General features: G+C 45.5%; 1 protein-coding gene across 5 annotated transcripts in view; it reads right to left on the bottom strand.

Annotated features, from left to right (window-relative positions):
- PIK3R6 (phosphoinositide-3-kinase regulatory subunit 6) overlaps nt 1-27,532 on the bottom strand; it is a 134,471-nt gene that overhangs the window by 32,554 nt on the left and 74,385 nt on the right. For all 5 annotated transcript variants that reach the window (XM_089662675.1, XM_089662677.1, XM_089662674.1 and 2 more), the window contains 5 exons: nt 15,457-15,525; nt 12,178-12,310; nt 7,427-7,496; nt 3,267-3,450; nt 761-908 (listed from right to left, as the gene is read on the bottom strand). In XM_089662675.1, the coding sequence (XP_089518801.1) occupies nt 761-908; nt 3,267-3,450; nt 7,427-7,496; nt 12,178-12,310; nt 15,457-15,525 (604 nt within the window). The remainder of the gene's footprint in view (nt 1-760; nt 909-3,266; nt 3,451-7,426; nt 7,497-12,177; nt 12,311-15,456; nt 15,526-27,532) is intronic.

The following is a 27,532-nucleotide window of genomic DNA, read 5'->3' as shown; positions in this document are numbered from 1 at the left end:
TAAAGGATGATGTGTACATGGACACATAGGAGAACATTAGGGAGAGTTCAGGGGCTGCTGAAAAAAACGCAGAACAGATCCCGAACGTCAGTTTAGAAGCTGCGGTGTACATGAGCCCTTATACACACACATTATACACTCCTGGGCTTAGCTCTATTATTTAAAGTACTATCACTGTAGTTCCACGAAACTCTGATCCTTCTCAGCTCTGCATCCTGAACAGAAGAGTTGCTGCAGCTGCTATGCCTGCCCCTCCTCCACTCTTGCCCAGTCACAGAAGCCTTTGTATTATGTGAACACATTCACAGAAGCCTTTGTATAATGTGAACACATTCGCAGAAGCCTTTGTATTATGTGAACACATTCGCAGAAGCCTTTGTATTATGTGAACACATTCGCAGAAGCCTTTGTATTATGTGAACACATTCGCAGAAGCCTTTGTATTATGTGAACACATTCGCAGAAGCCTTTGTATTATGTGAACACATTCACAGAAGCCTTTGAAAACAAAGACTTCTGTGAATGGGCAGCAGAGAGGAGGGGCGGGCATAGTTACCGTGTGTTCTTCTCTCCTCTAAGATCTCTCTCCAGCAGAGCAATAAACTTGTCAAATGTAACTAACAGAGATACGCCCAGGAGATGCCATACAGCTCCTTGGACTTAGCTCACAGTGTGCCCTTACTTTTTTCGCAGTGAATTCCTGGAATTCAGCTTGAAATCTGCACTGAGATACTGTAAGCCATTTAATTCCAGCATTTACCTTCCTGCGGCGAGGTGACAATCTTTTCGTAGATCTCCCTGAGCCGCTCACTGTGCCTTCTCCTGTTGCCTCCGCCTTCTTGCTCGCTTCGCTCCACCGCAGACAAAACTTCCTGGAACCAAAGTTCCACTTCCTCTGTGGTTTGTGTCTTTCCAAGTTAAAAAGCAAAAACACAATATAAAAATGAGAAATGAGCACTTAGAAAGTGCAGAGCTGCCATAGGTCGTATGACATGATGGTGGCTTTAGGTCACATGACCAGACCTGCTTCTTACAGCTGACAGATACATGTTCTCACTATGCTGCCCCCCCCCCCCCCCCAAACATCTCTAATGCATCTTTTGCTGCCTAAAGCATATCTAAAGTCGGGTGTTGTGAGTTCCGAGGGACGTCCTATGCAACCATGGGTTCCCCTTGAAGTGGTACTAAATCCAAAAGCAAAAATGTATTATGTTGCTGCTTACCAATTCTTAGATGGCTGCATTAGTTTGTTTTTAGGCTTTCCTTCCTTTATTTTCATCCTGTGATCCTGCTAGTAAGTCTGTTGTTTTTCAATAAAACAATCTTTCCTGCAGGTTTAGCAGTTAGAGGGTTGTGACAAACCATATACCACTGACAGGGGTGCTTACAATGATCAGCTTTTATTTATTGATGTAAAACTCTGCTGTAACTTCTTGCAGTGCAGTGTGAGCTGAAGTTTGGCTTCAATGTGTTAGTGTATCTACATCTGCCAGTACATCTAACCCTCCCCCCAGACTGACAATGCTGCTGTCTAGTGGTGCTCCAAAATGAAAATTCTGGATTGAATCCAAAGATTCAGGATGCACTTGACTGAAAACCGAAACCGATTTTGCATCGAAGGCAACGGGGGCGTTTTTGCATTGAAGTCAATAGGACGTGATTTTGCAATGAAGTCAATGGGACACAATTTTGCATTGAAGTCAATAAGGAATGTTTCTGCATTGAAGTCAATGGGATCCAATTTTGCATTGAAGCCAATAGGGACGCGATTTTGCATTGAAGTCAATTGTGAGCATTTTTGCATTGAATTTAATGGGACGCGATTATGCATTGAAGTCAAGGAGATGCAATTTTGCATTGAAGTCAAGGAGATGCAATTTTGCATTGAAGTCAATAGGGGGCATTTTTGCATTGAAGGCAATGGGACGCAATTTTTAATTGAAGTCAGTAGGGGGTGTTTTTGCATTGAAGTCAGTGGGATGCGATTTTGCATTGAAGCCAATGTGACACAATTTTGCAATGAAGTCAATAAGGGTGTTTTTGCATTGAATTTAATAGGACGCACTTTTGCATTGAAGTCAAGGAGACACGACTTTGCACTGAAGTCAATAGGGGGCATTGTTTCATTGAAGGCAATGGGATGCAATTTTTCATTGAAGTCAGTAGGGGGTGGTTTTGCATTGAAGTCTATGGGATCCAATTTTGCATTGAAGCCAATAGGGACGCGATTTTGCATTGAAGTCAATAGTGAGCATTTTTGCATTGAATTTAATGGGACGCGATTATGCATTGAAGTCAAGGAGATGCAATTTTGCATTGAAGTCAATAGGGGGCATTTTTGCATTGAAGGCAATAGGACGCAATTTTTTATTGAAGTCAGTAAGGGGTGTTTTTGCATTGAAGTCAGTGGGATGCGATTTTGCATTGAAGCCAATGTGACACAATTTTGCATTGAAGTCAATAGGGGTGTTTTTACATTGAATTTAATAGGACACACTTTTGCATTGAAGTCAAGGAGACACGACTTTGCATTGAACTCAATAGGGGGTATTGTTGCATTGAAGGCAATGGGATGCAATTTTTCATTGAAGTTAGTAGGGGGTGTTTTTGCATTGAAGTCAATGGGATGCAATTTTGCATTGAAGCCAATGGGACTCGATTTTGCATTGAAGTCAATAGGTGCCGTTTTTGCATTGAAGGCAATTGGATGTAATTTTTCATTGAAGTCAGTAGGGGGTGTTTTTGCATTGAAGTCAATGGGATGCGATTTTGCATTGAAGCCAACGGGACTCGATTTTGCATTGAAGTCAATAGGGGCGCTTTTGCATTGAAGTCAGTAGGACGTGATTTTGCATTGAGTCAGTTATCATTATCAGCACCTTTTTTTTCTATTGGCAAAGCACCGATAATCCTATTTTCGGCCGATAATTTTCAGCGACCAAAATATATATATCGGTGCATCACTACGGCTGTCCAAAGGTGCCCCCTGTGCGCCTTCCTCCAAAGTGTAAGTGTGTCACTGGCCAGATAACCAGGTGAAAACAAAGCGAAAAAAAAAGATTAAAAAAGACAACTAATGCAGCCACCACATCTAATGATTTTTAATACCACTTTAACTATGGATGTAACATGAAACATGGTCCAAAAGGTGGTCTATGCTTTCAAATTCATTATATCCAGATCCTAAAGCCCACTAGATGTTCTTCTGGTAAATACCAGTACTGGCAGCCAACTGGTCCAAGGCTAAATGCAGCATCTTCACTTACCTCTATCACCCTCTGCAGCAGAGCGATGTCGCAGTCCTTTCCCAGAGCGGTCTGGATGCTGTTGGCGATGACATAGCTCATGCAGGAGACGGAGGTGTGAGACATCTGACCCGCTTGAGTCTCCCGTAGAAGAGTGTTACATACAGCCTCAGAGACCAGGCCGGGGTCCAGAAACAGCAGCACCCTGCAAAAGAACGGCATTCCCTCTTACTGCAACTGTCTTTGGGAATGGACTCAACCCACCGCGAGAGAATTATGTGACCTTGCCTTTCGAAAAATGGAAGTTTCCTAGCTGTCCTATCAGAGCGTTAGGACCTCACGCACATTGGACGTTTGGATATCTCTGCTAGACGCCTTTCCTGCTTGCAGCAGTGTTTTAGACGGAAAAAAAAATTGATGCTTGTAAAACGTGTGTAACACATTTAAGTGCGTCCAGTGCTTGGGCGTTACTTCCATTGGCTGGAGTCATAATTTATTCTGGCTATTGAAATGAATTAACATGCAAGAGCTAAACACACCTAGTGATAACATGTTTTTAGACACGTAAAATGCATTTATTCGCATCACTCATTTTCTCTGCCAAAACGCCGCTGCTCCTGGATTGGCAGTAGGGAATTTTCCTGCCTCTAAACACCCGTGGAGGGGGGATTATGGTGTGGGGTTGTTTCTCGGGGGTTGGGCTTGGCCCCATAGTTCCAGTGAAGAGAACTCTTAAGGCGACATTTTGGACAATTTCATGCTCCCAACTTTGTGGGAAGAGTTTGGGGATGGCCCCTTCCTGTTCCAACATGACTGCGCACCAGTGCACAAAGAAAGGTCCATAAAGACATGGAGGAGCCAGTTTGGGGTGGAGGAACTTGACTGTCCTGCACAGAGTCCTGACCTCAACCCCATAGAACACCTTTGGGATGAATTAGAGCGGAGACTGCGAGCCAGGCCTCCTCCCCCGACATCAGTACCTGACCTGACAAATGTGCTTCTGGAAGAATGGTCCAACCTTCCCATAGACACCCTCCTAAACCTTGTGGACGGCCTTCCCAGAAGAGTTGAAGCAAAGGGCGGGGCCAACTCATTATTGAACCCTACGGACTAAGACTGGGAGGCCATTAAAGTTCATGTGCGTGGAAAGGCCGGCGTTCCAGTACTTTTGGCAGTATAGTGTGAGTTAACATGCAGGGGTGTTTAGAGGCAAAAAAAAATGCCAAACGCCCATAAGAGCGTTGTCATAAATATCCAGTGTGTATGAGGCCTTACTCTTTTCCACACCTGGAACAAGCATAGAAATACAAAATTTCAACACTTTTCTTGCACTCATTTACAACATGCGAGTAATTTCATTAGGAGTCTGATAGCAGACCTATTATTCTGTCATGACTAGATCACCACACCGTTCTACTGAGGTCCACATACAAGTTGTGCAGAATACATTCTTCCCTCTTTACATCTACACCAGACTTTCTTAACCTTTTCAACACAGAGGGATCCTTGAAATAATATTCCGGTCTCAGGGAATCCCTGCTAGAAATTACTATAGCCACATCTTATGGCACATTGGTGATCAGTGGGAAGAATGTCCCTTACATTGGGGGTCAGTGGGAAGAATGTTCCTTACATTGGTGGTCAGTGGGAAGAATGTCCCTTACATTGGGGGTCAGTGGGAAGAATGTTCCTTACATTGGGGTCAGTGGGAAGAATGCCCCTTACATTGGGGATCAGTGGGAAGAATGTCCCTTACATTGGGGGTCAGTGGGAAGAATGTCCCTTACATTGGCAGTCAGTGGGAAGAATGTCCCTTACATTGGGGGTCAGTGGGAAGAATGTTCCTTACATTGGCGGTCAGTGGGAAGAATGTCCCTTACATTGGGGATCAGTGGGAAGAATGTCCCTTACATTGGTGATCAGTGGGAAGAATGTCCCTTACATTGGTGATCAGTGGGAAGAATGTCCCTTACATTGGTGATCAGTGGGAAGAATGTCCCTTACATTGGTGATCAGTGGGAAGAATGTCCCTTACATTGGTGATCAGTGGGAAGAATGTCCCTTACATTGGTGATCAGTGGGAAGAATGTCCCTTACATTGGTGATCAGTGGGAAGAATGTCCCTTACATTGGTGATCAGTGGGAAGAATGCCCCTTACATTGGGGGTCAGTGGGAAGAATGTCCCTTACATTGGGGGTCAGTGGGAAGAATGTCCCTTACATTGGGGGTCAGTGGGAAGAATGCCCCTTACATTGGGGGTCAGTGGGAAGAATGTCCCTTACATTGGTGGTCAGTGGGAAGAATGTCCCTTACATTGGTGATCAGTGGGAAGAATGTCCCTTACATTGGGGGTCAGTGAGAAGAATGTCCCTTACATTGGAGGTCAGTGGGAAGAATGTCCCTTACATTGGTGGTCAGTGGGAAGAATGCTCCCTACATTGGTGATCAGTGGGAAGAATGTCCCTTACATTGGTGATCAGTGGGAAGAATGTCCCTTACATTGGTGGTCATTGGGAAGAATGTCCCTTACATTTATGACGTGAGTTGACACTGATTGAGATTAATTTTTAAACACAGTCTGATATGTTTTACTTTATGTTTTTTAATGTGTTCTATGCAGGTTCTATACAGGCCACATCAGCGGTCAAAAGACTAAGGGCTCATTTACACTTGCTTCAGAATGTGGCCTTGGACTTGCTTTTTTAAAGCACTCTGAATGCCAATCAGAGCCATTAAATAGATTGCTAAGCTTACAGTCCTGTTCATAGGTTGTGTTTGCTTTGCTTCATAAATGGTACCCCATGTCGCTTTCTTGGTGCTTCAAAGTGTCTCCAACGCCTCCATAGACGCCTATGACAAGGCTTGCTAACAGCATCTGCAGCTTTTGAGGGGCTTTTATTCAGAGTTAGCTTTGCTTTGTTTTGGAGAACTTACAGGTATAAGTCATCCCAGGATGCATTGGGAAACCAACAAGCGAATGGGAAAGACATCATTCTCAGTCACTTCCGGTTCATGTGTATATAGTTTGGGAGTGTCTGGTACAGACGTCACATTTGGAGTGCAGCGTGGAGCAGCAGGAAGGTGAGTGGGGCCCGGACCAGAGCAACTAGTGGCGTGCAACATGGGAATGCTATAGCGAAAGGTGAACAGGGTCTGGAGAGAGAGGACTAAGCAACAGAGGATCAGCAGAGCTGGGGGTACTACTGAGTGGGGCATCAGCAGACTTGGAGGTACTACTAAGCAGGTGTTAAGCAGAGATGGGAGTTACTACTGAGTGGGGCATCAGCATAGCTGGGAGTATTACTGAGCAAGGGATCTGCTGAACGAGGATACTAATGAGCTGGGGATCTGCTGAACGAGGATACTAATGAGCTGGGGATCTGCTGAACGAGGATACTAATGAGCTGGGGATCTACTGAAGAAGGGTACTAATGAGCTGGGGATCTACTGAACGAGAATACTAATGAGCTGGGGATCTGTTGAACGAGGATACTAATGAGCTGGGGATCTACTGAACAAGGGTACTAATGAGCTGGGGATCTTCTGAACGAGGATACTAATGAGCTGGGGATCTGTTGAACGAGGATACTAATGAGCTGGGGATCTGCTGAACGAGGATACTAATGAGCTGGGGATCTGTTGAACGAGGATACTAATGAGCTGGGGATCTGCTGAATGAGAGTACCAATGGGCTTGGGATCTGCTGAACGGGGGTACCACTAAGCTGGGGGTTTTCTGAACCCTTGAAAACAAATAAAAAATCAACATACACACACACGGGGCATTTGCCAAGCTTCATCAAAGCTCAAAAAAGCATAAAAAACACATAACAAGTGCATGTTGAAGCAGTAAGCACTTTAATGTGTGTTAAAGTCGAAGCAAGTGGAAATGAGCCCTTACTGATACTGATATGCACAGTGTGTTGCATTGACACATGTACTTAAGACTGTAATATAGAATGCTAACAGGAGCGGACTGACCATTTGGAAACTCAGGCACTGCCCGAGGGCCCAGGGTCAGTAGGGGGCCCCATGAGATGCCCCTGGTACCTTTTTTCATAGGCTTTTTTGAGTTTGGGCAAGGACACAGGGGCCCCATGATCCCCTATTGCCCGGGGGCCCCATGAGTTGTCAGTCCGCCCCTGAATGCTAATATAGAATAAGGTATGACAGCCACTTACTTGTCCTGTTGCTGAGTAACATCTTTTTTCAGATTTTGTTCATAAACAACCATTTTCTGATAGGAAAACCCTGAAAGCAAAAAAAAATAAAAAATGACTAGCAAAGATCCCACTGACTTTTGTTTGTATCAAAACTGCCCATATAATGAGAACCCAATCTAAAAAAAAATGTATAACAAAACACTTTGGCGCAAAAACAACTCATTTTTTGGGTCCATATGCCTTTAAAGTAGTGTCAAACCCTTAAACCAGCAACCGCAGTTTCCCGTCTACATGGAGCCTAAGACATGTACAGATAGAGCCAACTTGTCTCGGGGGAATCGCCTCTCCCTTCTTCAGGGCTGTGTTGGTACGCTCTATTGGAGATGGGTAGGTTCCGCAGGCGTACCTACGTTTCTTGTGAAAGCTGACGACGGCTTGTGAGATACAGAGGCAGTTTTACTAATTCTCAGGACAGCCTCTCCAGCAAAGACTGAGAAAATGAATAGCACCAGGATTCCTTCAGCCATGTCCCAGGCCAGGCAGGCACTAGTATTGATAAGCTCGGGATATCAGCAGCAACAGTCACAAGGATCCTCCATTCAGGTCATATCAGAATTCCTCAGTGGATCTCCCTGACAGATCCTCAGAGAAACCCCTTGCTTAGTTTCAGAGATTTTAGCAGAACAAGCCTCCCAGCTCTGCTACAGGTTGAATTTTTGGGTGCCCCGACGGGCAGTAGCCCTTCAGGCTGGGAACTTCTCCTCCTGGACAAGAATTGGGCTGCCTCCGGCTTCAAACCATTTATGCACTCCCCAGCCACCTTCTGGGCACCTCCCTCAGGGATTGGTTGAAGCTACATAAATACTCAGGATGCTGATCTGCCTTTTCCAACTGTTCTGGAATTCTACAGAAAACAGGGTGTAGCAATCAAACCTGCAACCTGCAGAGCCCAGAACAGCCCAAAGCAATCACAAACTGCTCCATTGACTACAGAGGAGCCAAAAAGAACTAAATTTACCTAGCTTAACCACTTCCAGTCCGGACACTTTTACCCCCTTCCTGACCAGGGCAATTTTCAGCTTTTAGCGCTATCACACTTTGAATGACAATTGCGCGGTCATGCAACACTGTACCCAAATGAATTTTTTACCATTTTTTTGAGATAGATAAAGCTTTATTTTGGTGGTATTTATTCACCGCTGGGATTAGTATTTTTTTTGCTATCTAAATGAAATGTCCAAAAAATTTGAAAAAAAGTGTTTTTTTTTATAAAATTTTGCAAATAAATAATATTTCATCATAAATCTTAGCCAAAATTTATTCCGTTATCTTTTTAGTAAAAAAAAAAAAATCCAAATTAGTTTATAAGCAAAAATTATAATTTTTAAACATTTTTTTTTACATTTTTATATTATTTTTTTTTATTTTTTACATACTGTCACCCTAGCAGTACAGTGTCACCATGGTGACACTGTACTACTTGTGAGGGGTGATGAAGATTTTTTTTTTTTTTTTTTTTTTTACACTGATTGCTTTTACACCCATATAGGATGTAAAAGCAATCATTTCTCTTTCTCTCTGTCTGCATTCTTGCACTCATTGAGAAGTACTGAGTGAGCTGTGATTGGTCAAAGCTTGTCACATGGTACAAGGCTTTTGTGAATAGCCTTGTGCCATGTGACCTCTGTGATCATTCACAGATTTCACACATAGTAAGCAATGATGTCAGAAGTGACATCTTGCTTACTACTTTGCATGTGATCACTGATTGGCCAATCAGTGATCACATGATCGGGACCTCGTACAGAGGTCCCGTCCGATGATCGGTGTTTCACTGTGTCCCGAGGACACAGCGGGCACCGGATCGCGGTGCTGCGCGCTCCCAGGGAGCGCGCACAAGCAGGGTGCGGGGAGGCCATTTATAGACAGCCACCCGACCCTGAAGTGCCACCGTCCGGCCGTTTATATACAACGGCTGGTCGGGAAGTGGTTAAGGAGGGTGCTACAGTCTAAAGTCTAAAACAAGTAAACATAATATACCTTCCTCATTATTTACTAATGCTAGTAGCATAAGGATTGAAAATAGTCAATAATGTTGATTGAGACGTTAGTTCCGCTTTAAAGGATAAGTTCACCTTTTGTAACATGTTACACCCATATTCAGCACCCATATAACACGTTACGATCTGACCGGTTCCCACTCCCCCCCAATTCCCACTGTGACAGCTAATGGGGGTTCTTCTCCCCCCTCGCTAGCTGTCACAATTTAAAAAAAAAATGTGTTGGTGCCATGGCTCCGCCCATCTGGTTGCGTCATTCATGCAGAGCGTTCTGTGAATGGGAAAACTACAAGTCCTTGCAGCCTTTGCAGCTGTCGGCTTTTAGTTTTCTATGGACTACCACGGTGCTCGACAGCGCTGTGGTAGTTCATTGAGCCTTCCTGGTAGTTCATTGAGCCTTAGTATCTGCTTGCTCGTACGGGATGTACAAGCAAGCAGATATACTGACAGGTCAGGACTCAGGAGGAGGTCTGCATGACACCGGCAATCTGCTGATCGCTGGTGCAATGCTTTAGAGGCTCCACAAACAAAAAAAATAATAAATGCACATTTGTTTTACCTGCAAAAAAATGTGCATTTATTATTTTTTGTTAAAAGGTGAACTTATCCTTTAAGTAATAGTAAGTGATATTCACTTCCCTTAGGAGTAGTGGGGATATAGATTACTTTCTATGCATGCTAATGTTCAATCTGCACATCAGCATCCTTTCCCAGCTGCAGAGTCTTGGGCAGGGGTGGGCTTACAACTCATGGGGCCCCCGGGCAATAGGAAATCATGGGGCCCCTGTGTCCTTGCCCACACCCAAAAAAGCCTATGAAAGGTTCCAGGGGCATCTCATGGGGCCCCCCTACTGACCCTGGGCCCTCGGGAAGTGCCCGAGTGCCTAAATGGTCAGTCCGCCCCTTGTCTTGGGTACACCAGAGAACCATAATAATTTGTGGTTTGCCCTGCAGCAGAATTCTGTGGGAGGAGCCTCTGTGAGTGTACCCGCCCCCATCACTGAGAACTATGACAGCTGAGGAGTAACCACACCGCTCCTAATAGGAGTCAATGGGAGGGGCGCTGTGAGTGAGCCCGCCCCCATCACTGAGAACTATGACAGCGGAGGAGTAGGAGGAGTAACCACACAGCTCCTAATAGGAGTCAGTGGGAGGGGTGTTGTGAGTGTACCCGCCCCCATCACTGAGAACTATGACAGCTGAGGAGTAGGAGTAACCACACAGCTCCTAATAGGAGTCAGTGGGAGGGGCACTGTGAGTGAGTCCGCCCCCATCATTAAAATTTATGAAAGCTGAGGAGTAGGAGGAGTAACCGCACAGCTCCTAATAGGAGTCAGTGGGAGGGGCTTTGTGAGTGAGCCCGCCCCCATCACTGAGAACTATGACAACTGAGGAGTAGGAGTAACCACACGGCTCCTAATAGGAGTCAGTGGGAGGGGCGTTGTGAGTGAGCCCGCCCCCATCACTGAGAACTATGACAGCTGAGGAGTAACCACACCGCTCCTAATAGGAATCAGTGGGAGGGGCACTGTGAGTGAGCCCGCCCCCATCACTGAGAACTATGACAGCTGAGGAGTAACCACACCGCTCCTAATAGGAGTCAATGGGAGGGGCGCTGTGAGTGAGCCCGCCCCCATCACTGAGAACTATGACAGCTGAGGAGTAGGAGGAGTAACAACACAGCTCCTAATAGGAGTCAATGGGAGGGGCGCTGTGAGTGAGCCCGCCCCCATCACTGAGAACTATGACAGCTGAGGAGTAGGAGGAGTAACCACACAGCTCCTAATAGGAGTCAATGGGATGGGCACTGTGAGCCCGCCCCCATCACTGAGAACTATGACAGCTGAGGAGTAACCACACCGCTCCTAATAGGAGTCAATGGGAGGGGCACTGTGAGTGAGCCCGCCCCCATCACTGAGAACTATGACAGCTGAGGAGTAGGAGGAGTAACCACACAGCTCCTAATAGGAGTCAATGGGAGGGGCACTGTGAGTGAGCCCGCCCCCATCACTGAGAACTATGACAGCTGAGGAGTAACCACACCGCTCCTAATAGGAGTCAATGGGAGGGGCGCTGTGAGTGAGCCCGCCCCCATCAATGAGAACTATGACAGCTGAGGAGTAGGAGGAGTAACCACACAGCTCCTAATAGGAGTCAATGGGAGGGGCACTGTGAGCCCGCCCCCATCACTGAGAACTATGACAGCTGAGGAGTAACCACACCGCTCCTAATAGGAGTCAATGGGAGGGGCGCTGTGAGTGAGCCCGCCCCCATCACTGAGAACTATGACAGCTGGGGAGTAGGAGGAGTAACCACACAGCTCCTAATAGGAGTCAGTGGGAGGGACACCGTGAGCCCGCCCCCATCACTGAAAACTATGACAGCTGAGGAGTAGGAGGAGTAACCACACAGCTCCTAATATTAGTCAATGGGAGGGGCGCTGTGAGTGAGCCCGCCCCCATCACTGAGAACTATGACAGCTGAGGAGTAGGAGGAGTAACCACACAGCTCCTAATAGGAGTCAGTGAGAGGGGTGCTGTGAGTGAGCCCGCCCCCATCACTGAGGGGGGAGGAGCGATCACACAGCTCCTACTTTTTTTTAATTCTTCCACATGTGTTTGACGCTTGGACACCCCATGAACAGACAGCGGCGTTTCCTTTGGGTCGATGTTATCGGGTTTTGTGGGGAGTGGATTCTGCTGTGAATACCTGGCACTTTCTTCTCAGTTTTGATCCTCTGGGCGTAGTCCAGTCCGATGGTGCAGTACGGTTTGGGAAGAGTCAGAATCTTCTTACAGAACACATAGACCCGTTCATAGAGCTCATCGGAGATGTACGCCGCCTGGAAAAGATATTCATAACAATATGATCACCGACTCCCTGAAAAGTCTCATCATTCACCTTTATAGGACAGGAAACTCCTGTGTGTGCCTCCCTGAAACTAGTTTCCCTTTGGTACCAGGGACTTGATTTCTTTGTAAGTTGGGAGGCGCTCTACCCTTCCTCCATCCAATGAAAGCAGATCAGTGGCTATAGGACATGATGGCGGCTTATTACAGAACAAAGTGGAACTAAATCAGAGGGGTGCACAGAGTAGTGTTTTTTTTTTTAAAGGAGATCATCTTTGGGAACATATTACCGGTTCCACCCGTTTTTAGAGTGGAACACGTAACATGCTGCCCGCTGTCTCCCCTCCCTCTGACAGATAATACAGGGAGAAGTTTACCCGTACTGTCAGACTTGAAAACAGCGCGGCTGTGCGGGGCTCCGCCCACACGGCCGCGTCATTCATTCACGATCTTCCGTTGAATGAATTAACTGAAAGTCCCGACAGCCTTAATGGCCGTGGGCTTGTAGTTTTCAATGAACTACCCCGGGGCTGTGGAACACCATGGTAGTTCATTGAAGCTTTATGTCAGTATATTTGCTGGCTCGTACATCCCGTACATCCCGTACATCCCATACACCCCGCACACCCCGTACATCCCATACACCCCGCACACCCCGTACATCCCATACACCCCGCACACCCCGTACATCCCATACACCCCGCACACCCCGTACATCTCATACACCCTGCACATCCCATACACCCCGCACATGTCGTACATCCCATACACCCCGTACATCCCATACACCCCGTACATCCCATACACCCGTATATCTTGTACATCCCATACACCCCGCACATCTCGTACATCCCATACATCACGTACACCCCATACACCACGTACATCCCATACACCCCGCACATCACATACACCCCGCACACCCCGTACATCTCGTACATCCCGTACATCCCTTACATCCCACACACCCCATACATCCCACACACCCCATACATCCCATACATTCCGTACATCCCTTACATCCCACACACCCCATACATCCCGTACATTCCATACATCCCTTACATCCCACACACCCCATACATTCTGTACATCCCGTACACCCCATACATTCTGTACATCCCATACACCCCATACATTCTGTACATCCCGTACACCCCATACATCCTGTACATGTTGTACATCCCACACACCCCATACATCTCGTACAATCCTTACATTCCGTACACCCCATACATCTCTTACATCCCGTACACCCCATACATCCTGTACACCCCTTACATCCCGCACACCCTGTACATCCCGCACACCCCGTACATTCCTCACACCCCGTACATCCCATACATTCTGTACATCCCGTACACCCCATACATCCTGTACATTCTGCACACCCCATACATCTCTTACATCCCGTACACCCCATACATCCTGTACACCCCTTACATCCCGCACACCCTGTACATCCCGCACACCCCGTACATTCCGCACACCCTGTACATTCCACACACCCCGTACATCCCATACATTCTGTACATCCCGTACACCCCATACATCCTGTACATTCTGCACACCCCATACATCCTGTACATTCTGCACACCCCATACATCCCACACACCCCATACATCCTGTAAATTCCATACATCCCGCACACCCCGTACACCCCATACACCCCATACATCCCGTACACCTTGCACACCCCATACGTCCTGCACTCTGTACATCCCGTACATTCCATACGGCAAGCAGATATTCTGAGAGGCCTGCAAGAGACCTGCATGGTGTCAGCGATATACTAATAGTGCAATGCTTTCCAGGCTCCTGTAGACAAAAATAATAAATGCAGTTTTTTACATGCAAAAAAATGGCAATATTATTTTTTATTATTACGCCCGGGCGAGGGCTGTGTTTACCTGTACGAGGATGCACAGGTGTTCTCTGCATCCACATGCAGGCAGTCCCATTCATGTCAGTTGGAACGCAGCGGCTGCACAGACTGGAATGTAGTGTGACACTCTACACTAAAAATGTCATTAGCATGTTATAAGAGGGGTTCTGAAAAATCAGGGAAAGCAGAACAAACTTCAGCTTTAACGACATGACCTCCGGAAGGTTTTACCCCCTTCGTGACCAAGCCATTTTTTTGCTATCCAGCACATCGTTTCTTTAACTGGAAATTGTGCAGTCATGCCACGCTGTACCCAAATTACATTTATATCATTTGTTTTCACACAAATATTGATTTCTTTTGTTGGTATTTGCTCACCACTGTTGTTTTTATTTTTTGCGATATTAACGAAAAAAGAGTATTTTCTACTTTCTGTTATAAAGCATATCCAATAGAAAAAAAAATTCTTTAATATTTAGGCCAAAATGTGTTCTGCTACACGTCTTTGGTAAATAAAAAATCCCAATATGTGTATATAAATTGTTTTGCGTGAAAGTTATTGTGTCTACAAACTATGGGATATATAATTTACGCAGCTCTAGACGCTATACTGTAATGGCAGTAATCAGTGACTTATAGTGGGACTGTCATAGGGTGGTGGGCAGCCTGGTGCTAGCTGGTGCTGGCTGGGAAGGTCACTAATTGACACTGACATCAATAGTGACACTAATACAGTGATCAGTGCTAATACTGTACATTGTACTAATGACAATGGCTGGGAAGGGGTTGACATCTAGGGGCAACCAAATGGTTAATTGTGTACCTAACAATGTGTAAAGTGTGTCATATATGCGGATTTTACTTTATCATCTGTCTGTTTCTTCTCCCTTCTTCGCAGGGAGAACAAACAGCCAGATTGCTATTCCCTATGCAAAACTGTTTGATTGGCCGTAGCCGATCAGCTGACATCAGCCAAACTCATTGGCTGAAATCAGCTGTCAAACTCGTGCTGTGTTCAGTCACAGCATAGGTCAGGGGGGGGCGTGCGTACGTGTGCCCCAAATCTGGGAAAAGGGCTGTGATGTACATGTACACCACCTGGTCTGGAGCTGCCCCCCCATCCTGCAGTACAATCATGGTGGGCGGGGCGGCAAGAGGTTAACATAAATCTGTCAGGGGTAAAAACATACAAAAACAATACACATTAAGTGCCAATGTCTGTATATACATTTATTGACTCTCTCAGAACCTACCTTTGTGATGGCGTACATCAGCGTGTGCAGTAACGGGATGATATAGTGCAGGTTGTCATTTAGTTCCGCCTGAGGACACAATACAGAAGGACAAACGGTTAGGATGTTTGATATCACAGCAATCAAAGCGGGTACATTTCTATTCAGTTGTTCCTTTCCTGTAGAAGTGGAGGACATAAGCCTCTTCTTGCCCTCTGCCTTTTCTCTGTTTATCTCTCTCTCTCAGCTCCTCTCTCTTTTTATTTTTCTCTCTCTCTCTGTCTTTCTCTTGGCTCCTCTCCACTCTGCCCCTCTCCTTTTTCTCACTACCTTGCTTGGCTCCTCTCTGCTCTGCCCCTCTCCTTTTCTTTTTTTCTCTTCTCTTGCTTTCAGATCCTCTCTGCTCGGCTCCGCTCCCTTTTATTTTTTTCTCTTTCTCGCGGCTCCTCTCTGCTCTGCCCCTCTCCCATTTTCTTTTTCTCTTCTTCTCTTTCTTTTTCTCTTGGCTCCTCTTTGCTCTGCCCATTTCCCTTTTTATTTTTCCCTCTCTCTGTCCCTCTCCTTTTTCTCCCTCTCTTTCTCTTGGCTCCTCTTTGCTCTGCACATTTCCCTTTTTATTTTTCACTCTCTCTGCCCCTCTCCTTTTTCTTTCTCTCTGTCACTTTCTCCCTCTCTCTGCCCCTCTCCTTTTTCTTTCTCTCTGTCACTTTCTCCCTCTCTCTGCCCCTCTCCTTTTTCTTTTTCTCTCTGTCTCTTTCTCCCTCTCTCTGCCCCTCTCCTTTTTCTTTTTCTCTCTGTCTCTTTCTCCCTCTCTTTCTCTCTGCCCCTCTCTGCTCTGCCCCTCTCCCTTTCCTTTTTCTCTCCCTCTCTTTCTCTTGGCTCCTCCTTGCTCTGCCCATCTCTTTTTTTATTTTTCCCTCTCTCTGCCCCTCTTATTTTTCTTTTTCTCTCTGTCTCTTTCTCTGAGTCCCTCTCCCTTTTCATTTATTTGTTCCTTTTCTGTAGGAGTGGAGAACTAAGCCTCTTCTTGCCCTCTTCCTTTTCTTTGTTTATCTCTCTCTCTCTCAGCTCCTTTCAGCTCATCTGTCTTTTATTTTTTTCTCTCTCTTTTTCTCTCAGCTCCTCTCTGCTCTGCCTCTCTCCCTTTTATTTTTTTTCTCTCTTTCTTTCAGCTCCTCTCCACTCTGCCCCTCTCCTTTTTCTCTCTCTTTCGCTTGGCTCTTCTCTGCTCTGCCCCCCTCCCTTTCTTTTTTCTCTTCTCTTTCTCTCAGCTCCTCTCTGCTCGGCCCCTCTCCCTTTTATTTTTTTCTTTCTTTCTCTTGGCTCCTCTCTGCTCGGCCCCCCTCTCTTTTCTTTTTCTCTTCTTCTCTTTCTGTCGGCTCCTCTCTACTCTGCCCCTCTCCCTTTTCTTTTTCTCTTCTTCTCTTTCTCTCAGCTCCTCTCTGCTCGGCCCCTTTCCCTTTACTTTTTAAATCTCTTTCTTTTGGCTCCTCTCTGCTCTGCACCTCTCCCTTTAATTTGTATCTCTCCCTCTCTTTCTCTTGGCTCCTCTTTGCTCTGCCCATCTCCCTTTTTATTTTTCCCTCTCTCTGCCCCTCTCCTTTTTCTCTCTCTTTCTCTCAGTCCCTCTCCCTTTTATTTTTTTTCTCTCTCTCCCCCTCTCTTTCTCTTGACTACTCTTTGCTCTGCCCATCTCCCTTATACTTTTCCCTCTCTCACTGCCCCTCTCCTTTTTCTTTTTCTCTTTTTCTCTGCCCCTCTTCCTTTTCTTTCTCTCGGCTCCTCTCTGCTCTGCCTCTCTCATTTTTATTTCTCTCTCTGTCAGCTCCACTTTGCTGTGCCCCTCTCCCTTTTATTTTTCTCTGTCTCTCGGTTCCTCTCTGCTCTGCCCCTCTCCCTTTTATTTTTTTCTCTCTTTCTCTGTCTGGCGGCTCTCCTCTGCTCTGCCCCTCTCCCTTTTAGTTTTTTCTCTCTTTCTCTGTCTCGCGGCTCTCCTCTGCTCTGCCCCTCTCTTTTTTTTTTTCCTCTCTCTCTCTCGGCTCCTCTCCGCTCTGCTCCTCTCCCTTTTATTTTTTTCTCTCTTTCTCTGTCTCACAGCTCTCCTCTGCTCTGCCCCTCTCCCTTTTATTTTTTTCTCTCTTTCTCTGTCTCGCGGCTCTCCTCTGCTCTGCCCCTCTCTTTTTTTTTCCTCTCTCTCTCTCGGCTCCTCTCCGCTCTGCTCCTCTCCCTTTTATTTTTTCTCTCTCTTTTTCTCTTGGCTCCTCTCCCTTTTATTTTTTTCTCTCTCTCGGCTCCTCTCCCTTTTATTCATCTCTCGCTCTCTCTTGGCTCCTCTCTGCTCGGCTCCTCTCCCTTTTATTCTTCTCTCGCTCTCTCTCGGCTCCTCTCTGCTCAGCTCCTCTCCCTTTTATTCTTCTCTCGCTCTCTCTCGGCTCCTCTCTGCTCAGCTCCTCTCCCTTTTATTCTTCTCTCGCTCTCTCTCGGCTCCTCTCTGCTCGGCTCCTCTCCCTTTTATTCTTCTCTCGCTCTCTCTCGGCTCCTCTCTGCTCAGCTCCTCTCCCTTTTATTCTTCTCTCGCTCTTTCTCTGTCAGATAATAAGTGTTGGTGGTAGCAGAGGAGAGGACTGTATAGAATCTCTTGGCTGCTAGGACACTAGGCTAACATTAATGACCGACCTGCAGACATATTTAGACACAATTCATGCCAAGACGGCGCTCCTTTTTTTTATCATAACACAGAATTCTCATTTCCATGTGCCACGTGCCACCAATTCACATGGAACAGCGAAGAGCCAGGGAAGCCTGAAATGAACTGTTCTGAGGTCAGTGGGGTGCTGTTCACTCCATGTCTGACAATGGAATCACGTTCTGCTGAAAACTTTCCCTGGCTGTTTAATTTCATCTCTGCAGAATATTCCAGCATTATGTGACAACTGTTAGTGACAATTATTTACTAACTAAGCCATGTGATCCCTACATCATAGCAGACATGGTGATCACATAAGTAATGGGGATCTGGAGCTCATAGTGACAGCTGTTTACTGAAAAAGCCATGTGATCCCTACATCATAGCTGACACAGTAATCACACGATCAATAGTGATCAGGAGCAGTCAGTGACAGCATTGTCCAACATCTAGAAGCACGCAGAGCGGCACCCTCCTATCCTATCTGTCAAAATGGAAGGGAGAATAACGTTTCCTTAGCATTGGGCATAGTGCTGAGGAGCAAAAATCTATACATTTTAGGTGTAATTTTAGTAAAAATGTAGAAATCTTTTATACAAAGTAAATCTAAATAGTACAAACATAAATGTTGCTGCGCTGCCTCTAGTAAAAGGATATAACACCCTACTTACATGTGGAGGCCCCACAGATGTGCATATACCTTTTGGTATTCTCATTGGCTTACCTTTACATAAGCTATCCCCCCTCCAGTCTACCATGAATACTGCTGCCAGGCTCATCCACCTTACCAACCACTCAGTGTCTGCTACCCCTCTCTGCCAATCCCTCCACTGGCCTCCACTCAGTGTCCTCCTCCCCTCTCTGCCAATCCCTTCACTGTCCTCCACTCAGTGTCCTCCATCCCTCTCTGCCAATCCCTCCATTGGCTTCCACTCAGTGTCCTCCATCCCTCTCTGCCAATCCCTCCACTGGCCTCCACTCAGTGTCCTCCACCCCTCTCTGCCAATTCCTCCACTGGCCTCCACTCAGTGTCCTCCATCCCTCTCTGCCAATCCCTCCACTGGCCTCCACTCAGTGTCCTCCATCCCTCTCTGCCAATCCCTCCACTGGCCTCTACTCAGTGTCCTCCACCCCTCTCTGCCAATCCCTTCACTGTCCTCCACTCAGTGTCCTCCATCCCTCTCTGCCAATCCCTCCATTGACTTCCACTCAGTGTCCTCCATCCCTCTCTGCCAATCCCTCCATTGACTTCCACTCAGTGTCCTCCACCCCTCTCTGCCAATCCCTCCACTGGCCTCCATTCAGTGGCCTCCACCCCTCTCTGCCAATCCCTCCACTGGCCTCCATTCAGTGTCCTCCATCCCTCTCTGCCAATCCCTCCACTGGCCTCCATTCAGTGTCCTCCACCCCTCTCTGCCAATCCCTCCACTGGCCTCCGCTCAGTGTCCTCCACCCCTCTCTGCCAATCCCTCCACTGGCCTCTACTCAGTGTCCTCCACCCCTCTCTGCCAATCCCTACACTGGCCTCCATTCAGTGTCCTCCACCCCTCTCTGCCAATCCCTACACTAGCCTCCATTCAGTGTCCTCCACCCCTCTCTGCCAATCCCTACACTGGCCTCCACTCATCCAACGAAAAAAATTCAAAATACTAGCAACAACAACTTATAAAGCCATCCACAACTCTTCCCCCAGCTACATCACCAACCTGGTCTCAAAATATCAACCAAACCGCCCTCTTCAATCCTCCCAAGACCTTCTGCTCTCTAGTTTCCCATGTCACTTCCTCCCATGCTCACCTCCAGGACTTCTACCGAGCTTCTCCCATCCTATGGAACTCCCTACCCCAATCTGTCCAGCTGTCTCCTAATCTATCCACCTTTAGAAGATCCCTGAAAACCTTTCTCTTTAAAGAAGCCTATCCTGCTTCTGCTTAGTAAACTGCCATTTATTTCTCCATCAGCTCCTCCCCCACAGCTATTACCTTTTGTATCACTCAACCCTTCCTCCTAGATTGTAAGCTCTAAGGGTTCATGTACACTGCAGATCCTAAAATGATGTTTAGGAGCTGTTCAGTGTTTTTTTCAGCAGCCCCTGAACCTCTCCCTAATTTTTCCTATGTGTCCGTGTACACATCGTCCTTTACAGGCAGTTGAGTTTACAGTTGTTTTTTCGAACGCACCATGTCCAGATGCTGTCCGGAGCCTTTTTTCATCATCAGAAATGCATGCAAAGCGTTTTCCATGTATTCAAATGGACCCGGTACACCAGCACAGTCAGTTCCAGGTTTTGCGTGAAGGAAACAATGGTTGAACGTGCCGCATTATACTCATGATGGGATCCATAGTGAATACAACCAGAAAAGACCGGCCATCTCCACACATACGGCTCTCAATAGACTCCCCCTCTGCAAAAATAGATCTTCTCCAGCAACAATAGATCCCTCAGCAGCTCGCATCTTCAGACTCTCCAGCATACCCCAGTATGCCTTGCCATTGCAAAAATCGAGTGCTGGAGGTGCCGGAACTGTGTTTCCCTGCGTTCCCACTGAAAAAAAGCCCTAGTGTTCTCCAAATCCAAAAATCTTCGGGTCAGTTGTCAGAGTCAGGTCAATATGAGACCATAACTTTGTCCTAAGCCTTTGATCATTCAAATCATTCTAGCAAAAAAAAAAAACCCCCAAAGAACAACCAACGCATTTCAGGGGCCAAAAAAGCCCCCCCATTCACTTGTGTCAGTCTAAATGTCTAATTTTTAACTTTTCCATGTAGCCCCAATGGAGGACTTGCTGGGCCCCCTAAACGCATTAGTTGGTATTTGTTTTCTTGCTGTCATCAGTTGCCTGATTATAGACTCTGAAGGTTTTGGTTTGGCGCTCTTCCTGACCTGACTACACATAGCGAATAATGAACAGACGCTGCCCCTCATCTTGGAAAATACTGGCCATCCCCTGTGACCCTACAAATAATCTCTGGATGAAGTGAAACGCGTTAGTGTCATGGGACACGTGGATCAGCTTGTGCATGGAATACGTCAATTAATATACGCAAGGCTTTTAACCACTTCCAGACCGGACGCTTTCCCCCCCTTCTTGTCCAGGGCAATTTTCAGCTTTCAGCGCTATCACACTTTGAATGACAATTGCGCGGTCATGCAACTCTGTACCCAAATGAATTTTTTACCATTTTTTTGAGACAGATAAAGCTTTATTTTGGTGGTATTTATTCACCACTGGGATTTGTATTTTTTTTTGCTATGTAAATGAAATGTCCAAAAATTTTGAAAAAAAGTGTTTTTTTTATAAAATTTTGCAAATAAATAATATTTCATCATAAATCTTAGCCAAAATTTATTCCGTTATCTTTTTAGTAAAAAAAATCCAAATTAGTTTATAACCAAAAATTATAATTTTTAAACATTTTTTTTTACATTTTTATATTATTTTTTATTTTTTATTTACATACTGTCACCCTACTTGTGGGGGGTGATGAAGATTTTTTTTTTTTTTTTTTTTTTTTTTACACTGATTGCTTTTACACCCATATAGGATGTAAAAGCAATCATTTCTCTTTCTCTCTGTCTGCATTCTTGCACTCATTGAGAAGTACTGAGTGAGCTGTGATTGGTCACAGCTTGTCACATGGTACAAGGCTTTTGTGAATAGCCTTGTACCATGTGACCTCTGTGATCATTCACAGATTTCACACGTAGTAAGCAATGATGTCAGAAGTGACATCTTGCTTACTACTTTGCATGTGATCACTGATTGGGCAATCAGTGATCACATGATCGGGACCTCGTATAGAGGTCCCGTCCGACGATCGGTGTTTCACTGTGTCGGGAGGACACAGCGGGCACCGGATCGAGGTGCTGCGCGCTCCCAGGGAGCGCGCACAAGCAGGGAGCGGGGAGGCCGTTTATAAACGGCCACCCGACCCTGCAGTGCCACCGTCCGGCCGTTTATATGCAATGGCCAGTCGGGAGGTGGTTAACGGAGAGCGACTTCCCTTTGTTCCTGTTGCTTGAGAGTACACTTTATGGAGCACCCAGTGCCTAAGGAGCGAGGGTGGTATACCTGTAGAGCAGTGGTTCTCAACCTTCCTAATGCGGCGACCCTTTAGTACAGTTCCTCATGTTGTGGTGACCCCCAACCATAAATTATTTACCCAGTAATTATAATTCATGAAGTGTCGTTTTACCTCCAATACTGCTGCTTTCTACACAGTAGCTGCTTTCAACACTGTAGCTGCTCTTTACACATCAGAAATACATGTTTCCCGATGGTCTTAGGCGACCCCTGTGAAAGGGACGTTCGACCCACAAAGGGGTCGCGACCCACAGGTTGAGAACCGCTGCTGTAGAGGGACTGGATCCTTTATATCGCACCTCCTGTGATAGTATCAGGAGCAGGGGCGGACTGACCATTTGAGCACTCGGGCACTACCCGAGGGCCCGGGGTCAGTAGGGGGCCCCATGAGATGCCCCTGGTACCTTTCATTGGCTTTTTCATAGGCTTTTTTTGGGTGTGAGCGAGGACACAGGGGCCCCATGAGTTGTCAGTCCGCCCCTGATCAGGAGTGCCGAAGCATGTAAGCTATTGGCAAGGAAGTGGGAGGAAGGCTTGTCTTCTGAAATGTATCTCAATACGGTGACATTCATAAACCACACCCCATGATAGTCCTGGACACCAATAAAGAGACAATAGCCGGCCAATCAAACCTGTATGGATTTTGGATTGTTTTATGACCAGAGTTCTGCTTTAAGATGTTCCTATTGCAACCAGGGGCGGACTGACCATTCGAGCACTCGGGCACTGCCCGAAGGCCAGGGGTCAGTAGGGGGCCCCTTGAAATGCCCCTGGTACCTTTTTATAGGCTTTTTTTTGAGTGTGGGCAAGGAAACAGGGGCCCCATGATCCCCTATTGCCCGGGGCCCCAGTTGTCAGTCCGCCATTAAATTGCAACTTTAAAAAACGCAGATGAATTCTAAATTAACCTAATTTTTCATTTTGATAAAATGACCCAACAAAAAAACGCGAAGACGATTTTTTAAAAAAAAAGAGTGTCTTTCACGAAAGGAATAATTTGAATGGCAGGTCAGGAGTTAAGCGCGATCAGGAATTCAGAGCGCCTGGATGGCTGCGCTTCTCCCTCTTCCTGTTTTTCACTGTCCGTCTTCTTAGCGACAAAGGACTGACCTATATTCCAGTGAATTGGGCTGTAATTTAAGCTTTGCCAAGACTCTTCCTGGCATCGACCCGAGAAAGCACTCGTCAGCCTACGAGAACTCAAAACCCAGCGCACTGTCTGACATGCAAGGTAAGAGCAGCCGCTATGCATGCCAAACACCAAATTTGTTGGTATCTTGTGCTCAAAAAAAGCAGTTTCAAAAAAGCTCGTAAAAAATTAAATTTGGCCAAAATGAGGCCCAAAAATGACATTTTGTTAAATTCTCCCTAATTTGCCACAATTTACCAGCTTTTATGAATCTACCTTGTTTTTTTTTTTAAATTTGGCCAAAATATTGAGAATTTCAGCAAAATTTCATCATTTTTTGGCCTCATTTCGGCCAAATTTTAAAAAAGAAAATAAAAGGTAGTTTCATAAAAGCTGGTAAATTGTGACAAAATATGGAGAATTTCAGCAAAATTTCATCATTTTTTGGCCTCTTTTTTGCCAAATGTAAAAAAATAAAATAAAAGGTAGTTTCATAAAAGCTGATAAATTGTGACAAAATTTGAAAAATTGCAGCAAAATTTCATTATTTTTTGGTCTCATTTTGGCCAAATTTAAAAAAGAAAATAAAAGGTAATTTCATAAAAGTTGGTAAATTGTGACAAAATATGAAGAATTTCAGCAAAATTTCATCATTTTTTGGCCAAATTTAAAAAAAGAAAAAAGGTAGTCTCATAAAAAACTGGAAAATTGTGACAAAACCTGGAGAATTTCAGCAAAATTTCATCATTTTTGTTAAAAAACAAAACAAGGTAGATTCATAAAAGCTGGTGAATCGTGGCAAATTAGGAAGAGTTTTAGCAAAATTTCATTTTTGGGCCTCATTTTGGACGAATTTTAAAAAAGTAAAAAAAAGGTGGTAAATTGTGACAAAATCTGGAGAATTTAAGCAAAATTTCATCTTTTTTTTTTTTTTTTTTTACATTCATTTTTGTTTTTTTGTTTTTTTCAGATAAATAAAAAACAGATTAAAAATAAAGGGAAAAAGGAAAAAAAAAAAAAAAAGTGAAGCAACAGTATGCAGGCCTGTTTTTAAGAAAAAAAAAAAAAAAATTCAGCTACAATTCACGTTGCATTCAGTGAGAAGACTGTGTGAATCCTGGGTGAAAGTTGTGAGAATCTTCTGTAAAAAAATTGTAAATAGACCCCCCCCCCAAAAAAAAGAAAAAAAAAAAAACACAAAATAGCACCATATGAAATAAAAGAAACTACCCTAATTATTATTATTATACAGGATTTATGGCACCAACAGTTTGCTCAGCGCTTTACAGTATAATGGGAGACAGTACAGCAACAATACAGTTCAATACAAGAGGGAAAGGAGGGCCCTGATCCTTGGAGCTTACAATCTAGGGGGGGAGGGGCTGGTGATACAAAAAGGTAGTAACTGTGGGGGATGGACTGGTAGGAGGAGTAGAAGATGCCATTATTAGCTGAGGGCAGGATAGGCTTCCCTGAAGAGAGAGGTTTTCAGAGATCGCCTAAAAGTGAGCAGAGTAGGTGACAGTCTGATAAATTGGGGTAGAGAGTTCCAGAGGATGGGGGAAGCTCTGGAGACGAGCATGGGAGGTGGAGACAAGGGAGCTAGAGAGCAGGAGATCGTGCGAGGAGCAGAGAGTACAGTTTGGGTGATATTTGGAGACAAGATTGGTAATTGGTAAGATTGGCAAGTAATTTGGGGCGGAGTTATAAATGGCTTTATATGTTATTGTTAATGTTTTGAATTTTATCCAATGTCTCCCCCCACCTACACCCCCCTTCCCAAACTGAAGAAAACAAACAGAAAAAGTAATTTTTTTATGTATTTTCTATGAGCGTCGGCTCCAGCTTGTGGTCATAATGCAGTATTTTCCTGATTGCGGTATTGGCCACTAGATGGAGCTGACAATCATAGGAAATACATAGTAATTGACAGGTATAGGTGAATCAGAGTGACTTGGGAGCCACAGGTGTGATAATTACTAGAGGATCGCAAACATGAAACGCATAACTACAACTGTGTTGGAAATATCTGCAAATATATGTTGCGCTCCTAAATACTTCTCAATAAATAATAATAATTAAATTATTAACATTAAATTAATTCAAATTATGATACAAATAACTAATAAAAGTGTATAAATACCAAAGAATATTTAAATAGATAATTTCAGCTAATCAATCTCCTCCCAATAAATATCAAAATAATTCCACATGAAATACTCCTCTAAAAAAAATATTTTGCCAAGTGCTCATAAATCATCTATTAGTGACACGATGTACTTACTAATACCCTCAATTTCATTTGTATTCATAATACCCTCATTTAACCCCTTGCCTACCGGGCACTTATACCCCCTTCCTTACCAGGCCAATTTTCAGCTTTCAGCGCTGCCGCACTTTGATTGACAATTGCGCGGTCATGCAACATTGTACCCATATGAAATTTTGATCATTTTTTTCTCACAAATAGAGCTTTCTTTTGGTGGTATTTAATCGCCACTGGGCGCTTTACTTTTTGCGCTATAAATTAAAAAATGCAAAAAATTTGAAAAAAAAAAAAAAAAGTTTCTTTGTTTCTATTATAAAATTTTTCAAACAGGTATTTTTTCTCCTTCACTTATGTGCGTTGATGAGGCAGCACTGATGGGCACTGATATGCAGCACTAAAGGGCACTGATAGGCAGTACTAATGAGGTGGCACGGATAGGCGGCACTGATAGGCAGCACTAATGAGGTGTCACGGATAGGCGGCACTAATATGCAGCACTGATAGGCGGCACTGATAGGTGACACTGATGATGGGTACAGATAGATGGCACTGACTGGCATCACTGCTGGGCACTGACTGGCGGCACTGACTGGCACAACCGCTGGACACTGACTGGTGGCACTGACTGGCAGCACTGCTGGGCTGTACTGGTGGGTGGCACTGGTGGGCAGCACTGGTGGGTGGGCACAGGTGGGTGGCACTGGTGGGCACAGGTGGGTGGCACTGGTGGGCACAGGTGGGTGGGCACAGGTGGGTGGCACTGCTGGGCACAGGTAGGTGGCACTTCTGGGCACAGGTAGGTGGCACTGCAGAGTGGCACAGGTGGGTGCACTGCTGGGCACAGGTGGGTGCACTGCTGGGCACAGGTGGGCGGAGCTAGTGGGCGCACTGCTGGGCTCAGGTGGGCGGAACTTGTGGGTGGCACTGCTGGGCACCGATCATCAGGGCACTGATCATCAGTGGCCCTGATGATCAGTGCCGATCCCCGCTCTGACAACTGCCGGTTCTCGGCAGTACTTTCCTCACGATCTGACAGCGTGAGGAAAGTGCAGCCGAGAACCGGCACTTGCATTTCCCTGTGATCAGCGTGTCATTGGACACCGCTGATCACGTGGTAAAAGGCCGGCCTTTTACCACATCTCGTGATCAGCTGTGTCCGTAGGACACAGCGATCACGGAGATCGCCGGGTGCGCGCCCCCTGGGGCGCGCAGGAGAGCGCGTTCTGGGGGGACGTCATATGACGTCCACCCAGAACTGGCCGGCCGCAGTGAAGCCGTCATTCGGCTATCTGCGGTCGGCAACAGGTTAATATAATAAAAATAGTGAACCAACTAATAACCCTCAACTAAAACGCATTTAAATGATCCCCCATAAATAAACATAACCAAATGCTCATAAATAATTAGTAGTGATTAGTATGAATCCAAATATCATCAAAATAATAGTCCCATTGAATAAACAATTGTTTGTATGTAGTGACTTGGTGCTTGTTGTTCTTCAATTTGTGACTTTTGTGAATCCTTCAAATAGTGAAGATGTGCGCTCACCTCCCCCGATGCCTGCAATTAGGCTATACACGCTTTCCGTTCACTTTCCCTGGAACCTGCTGGACATATACTTTTGCTGGTAAAATTGGGAGATCCTTCCTTTAGGAGTAATGGATGTATCCTCTGGTGGCTGATTATCCCCTCAGGGATTACACACTCCTTTTGTTATCTCAGACCTCCTAATTATCCTCTCCTTGTATTACTCCGCATACAGGAAGAGATAGGGGACATAGTGCTTTACCTTTTAAAAACTTTTTATTCCCACCATCCAAGTATTAAACTCACATTAGACAGGTTTAAGTAACGCAATATCCCAATGGAAATCCTCCGCTGGCCTCTGAGTACTGAGCGTTTTAGTTGAGGGTTATTAGTTGGTTCAC

Source organism: Staurois parvus, unplaced genomic scaffold (genome assembly GCF_062004578.1).
Source record: "Staurois parvus isolate SC_StPar_1 unplaced genomic scaffold, SC_StPar_1.0 ptg001519l, whole genome shotgun sequence".
Classification (NCBI taxonomy): Eukaryota; Metazoa; Chordata; class Amphibia; order Anura; family Ranidae; genus Staurois; species Staurois parvus.
Note: the sequence above shows the minus strand (reverse complement) of the source record. Positions and strands in the feature narration are given on the sequence as shown.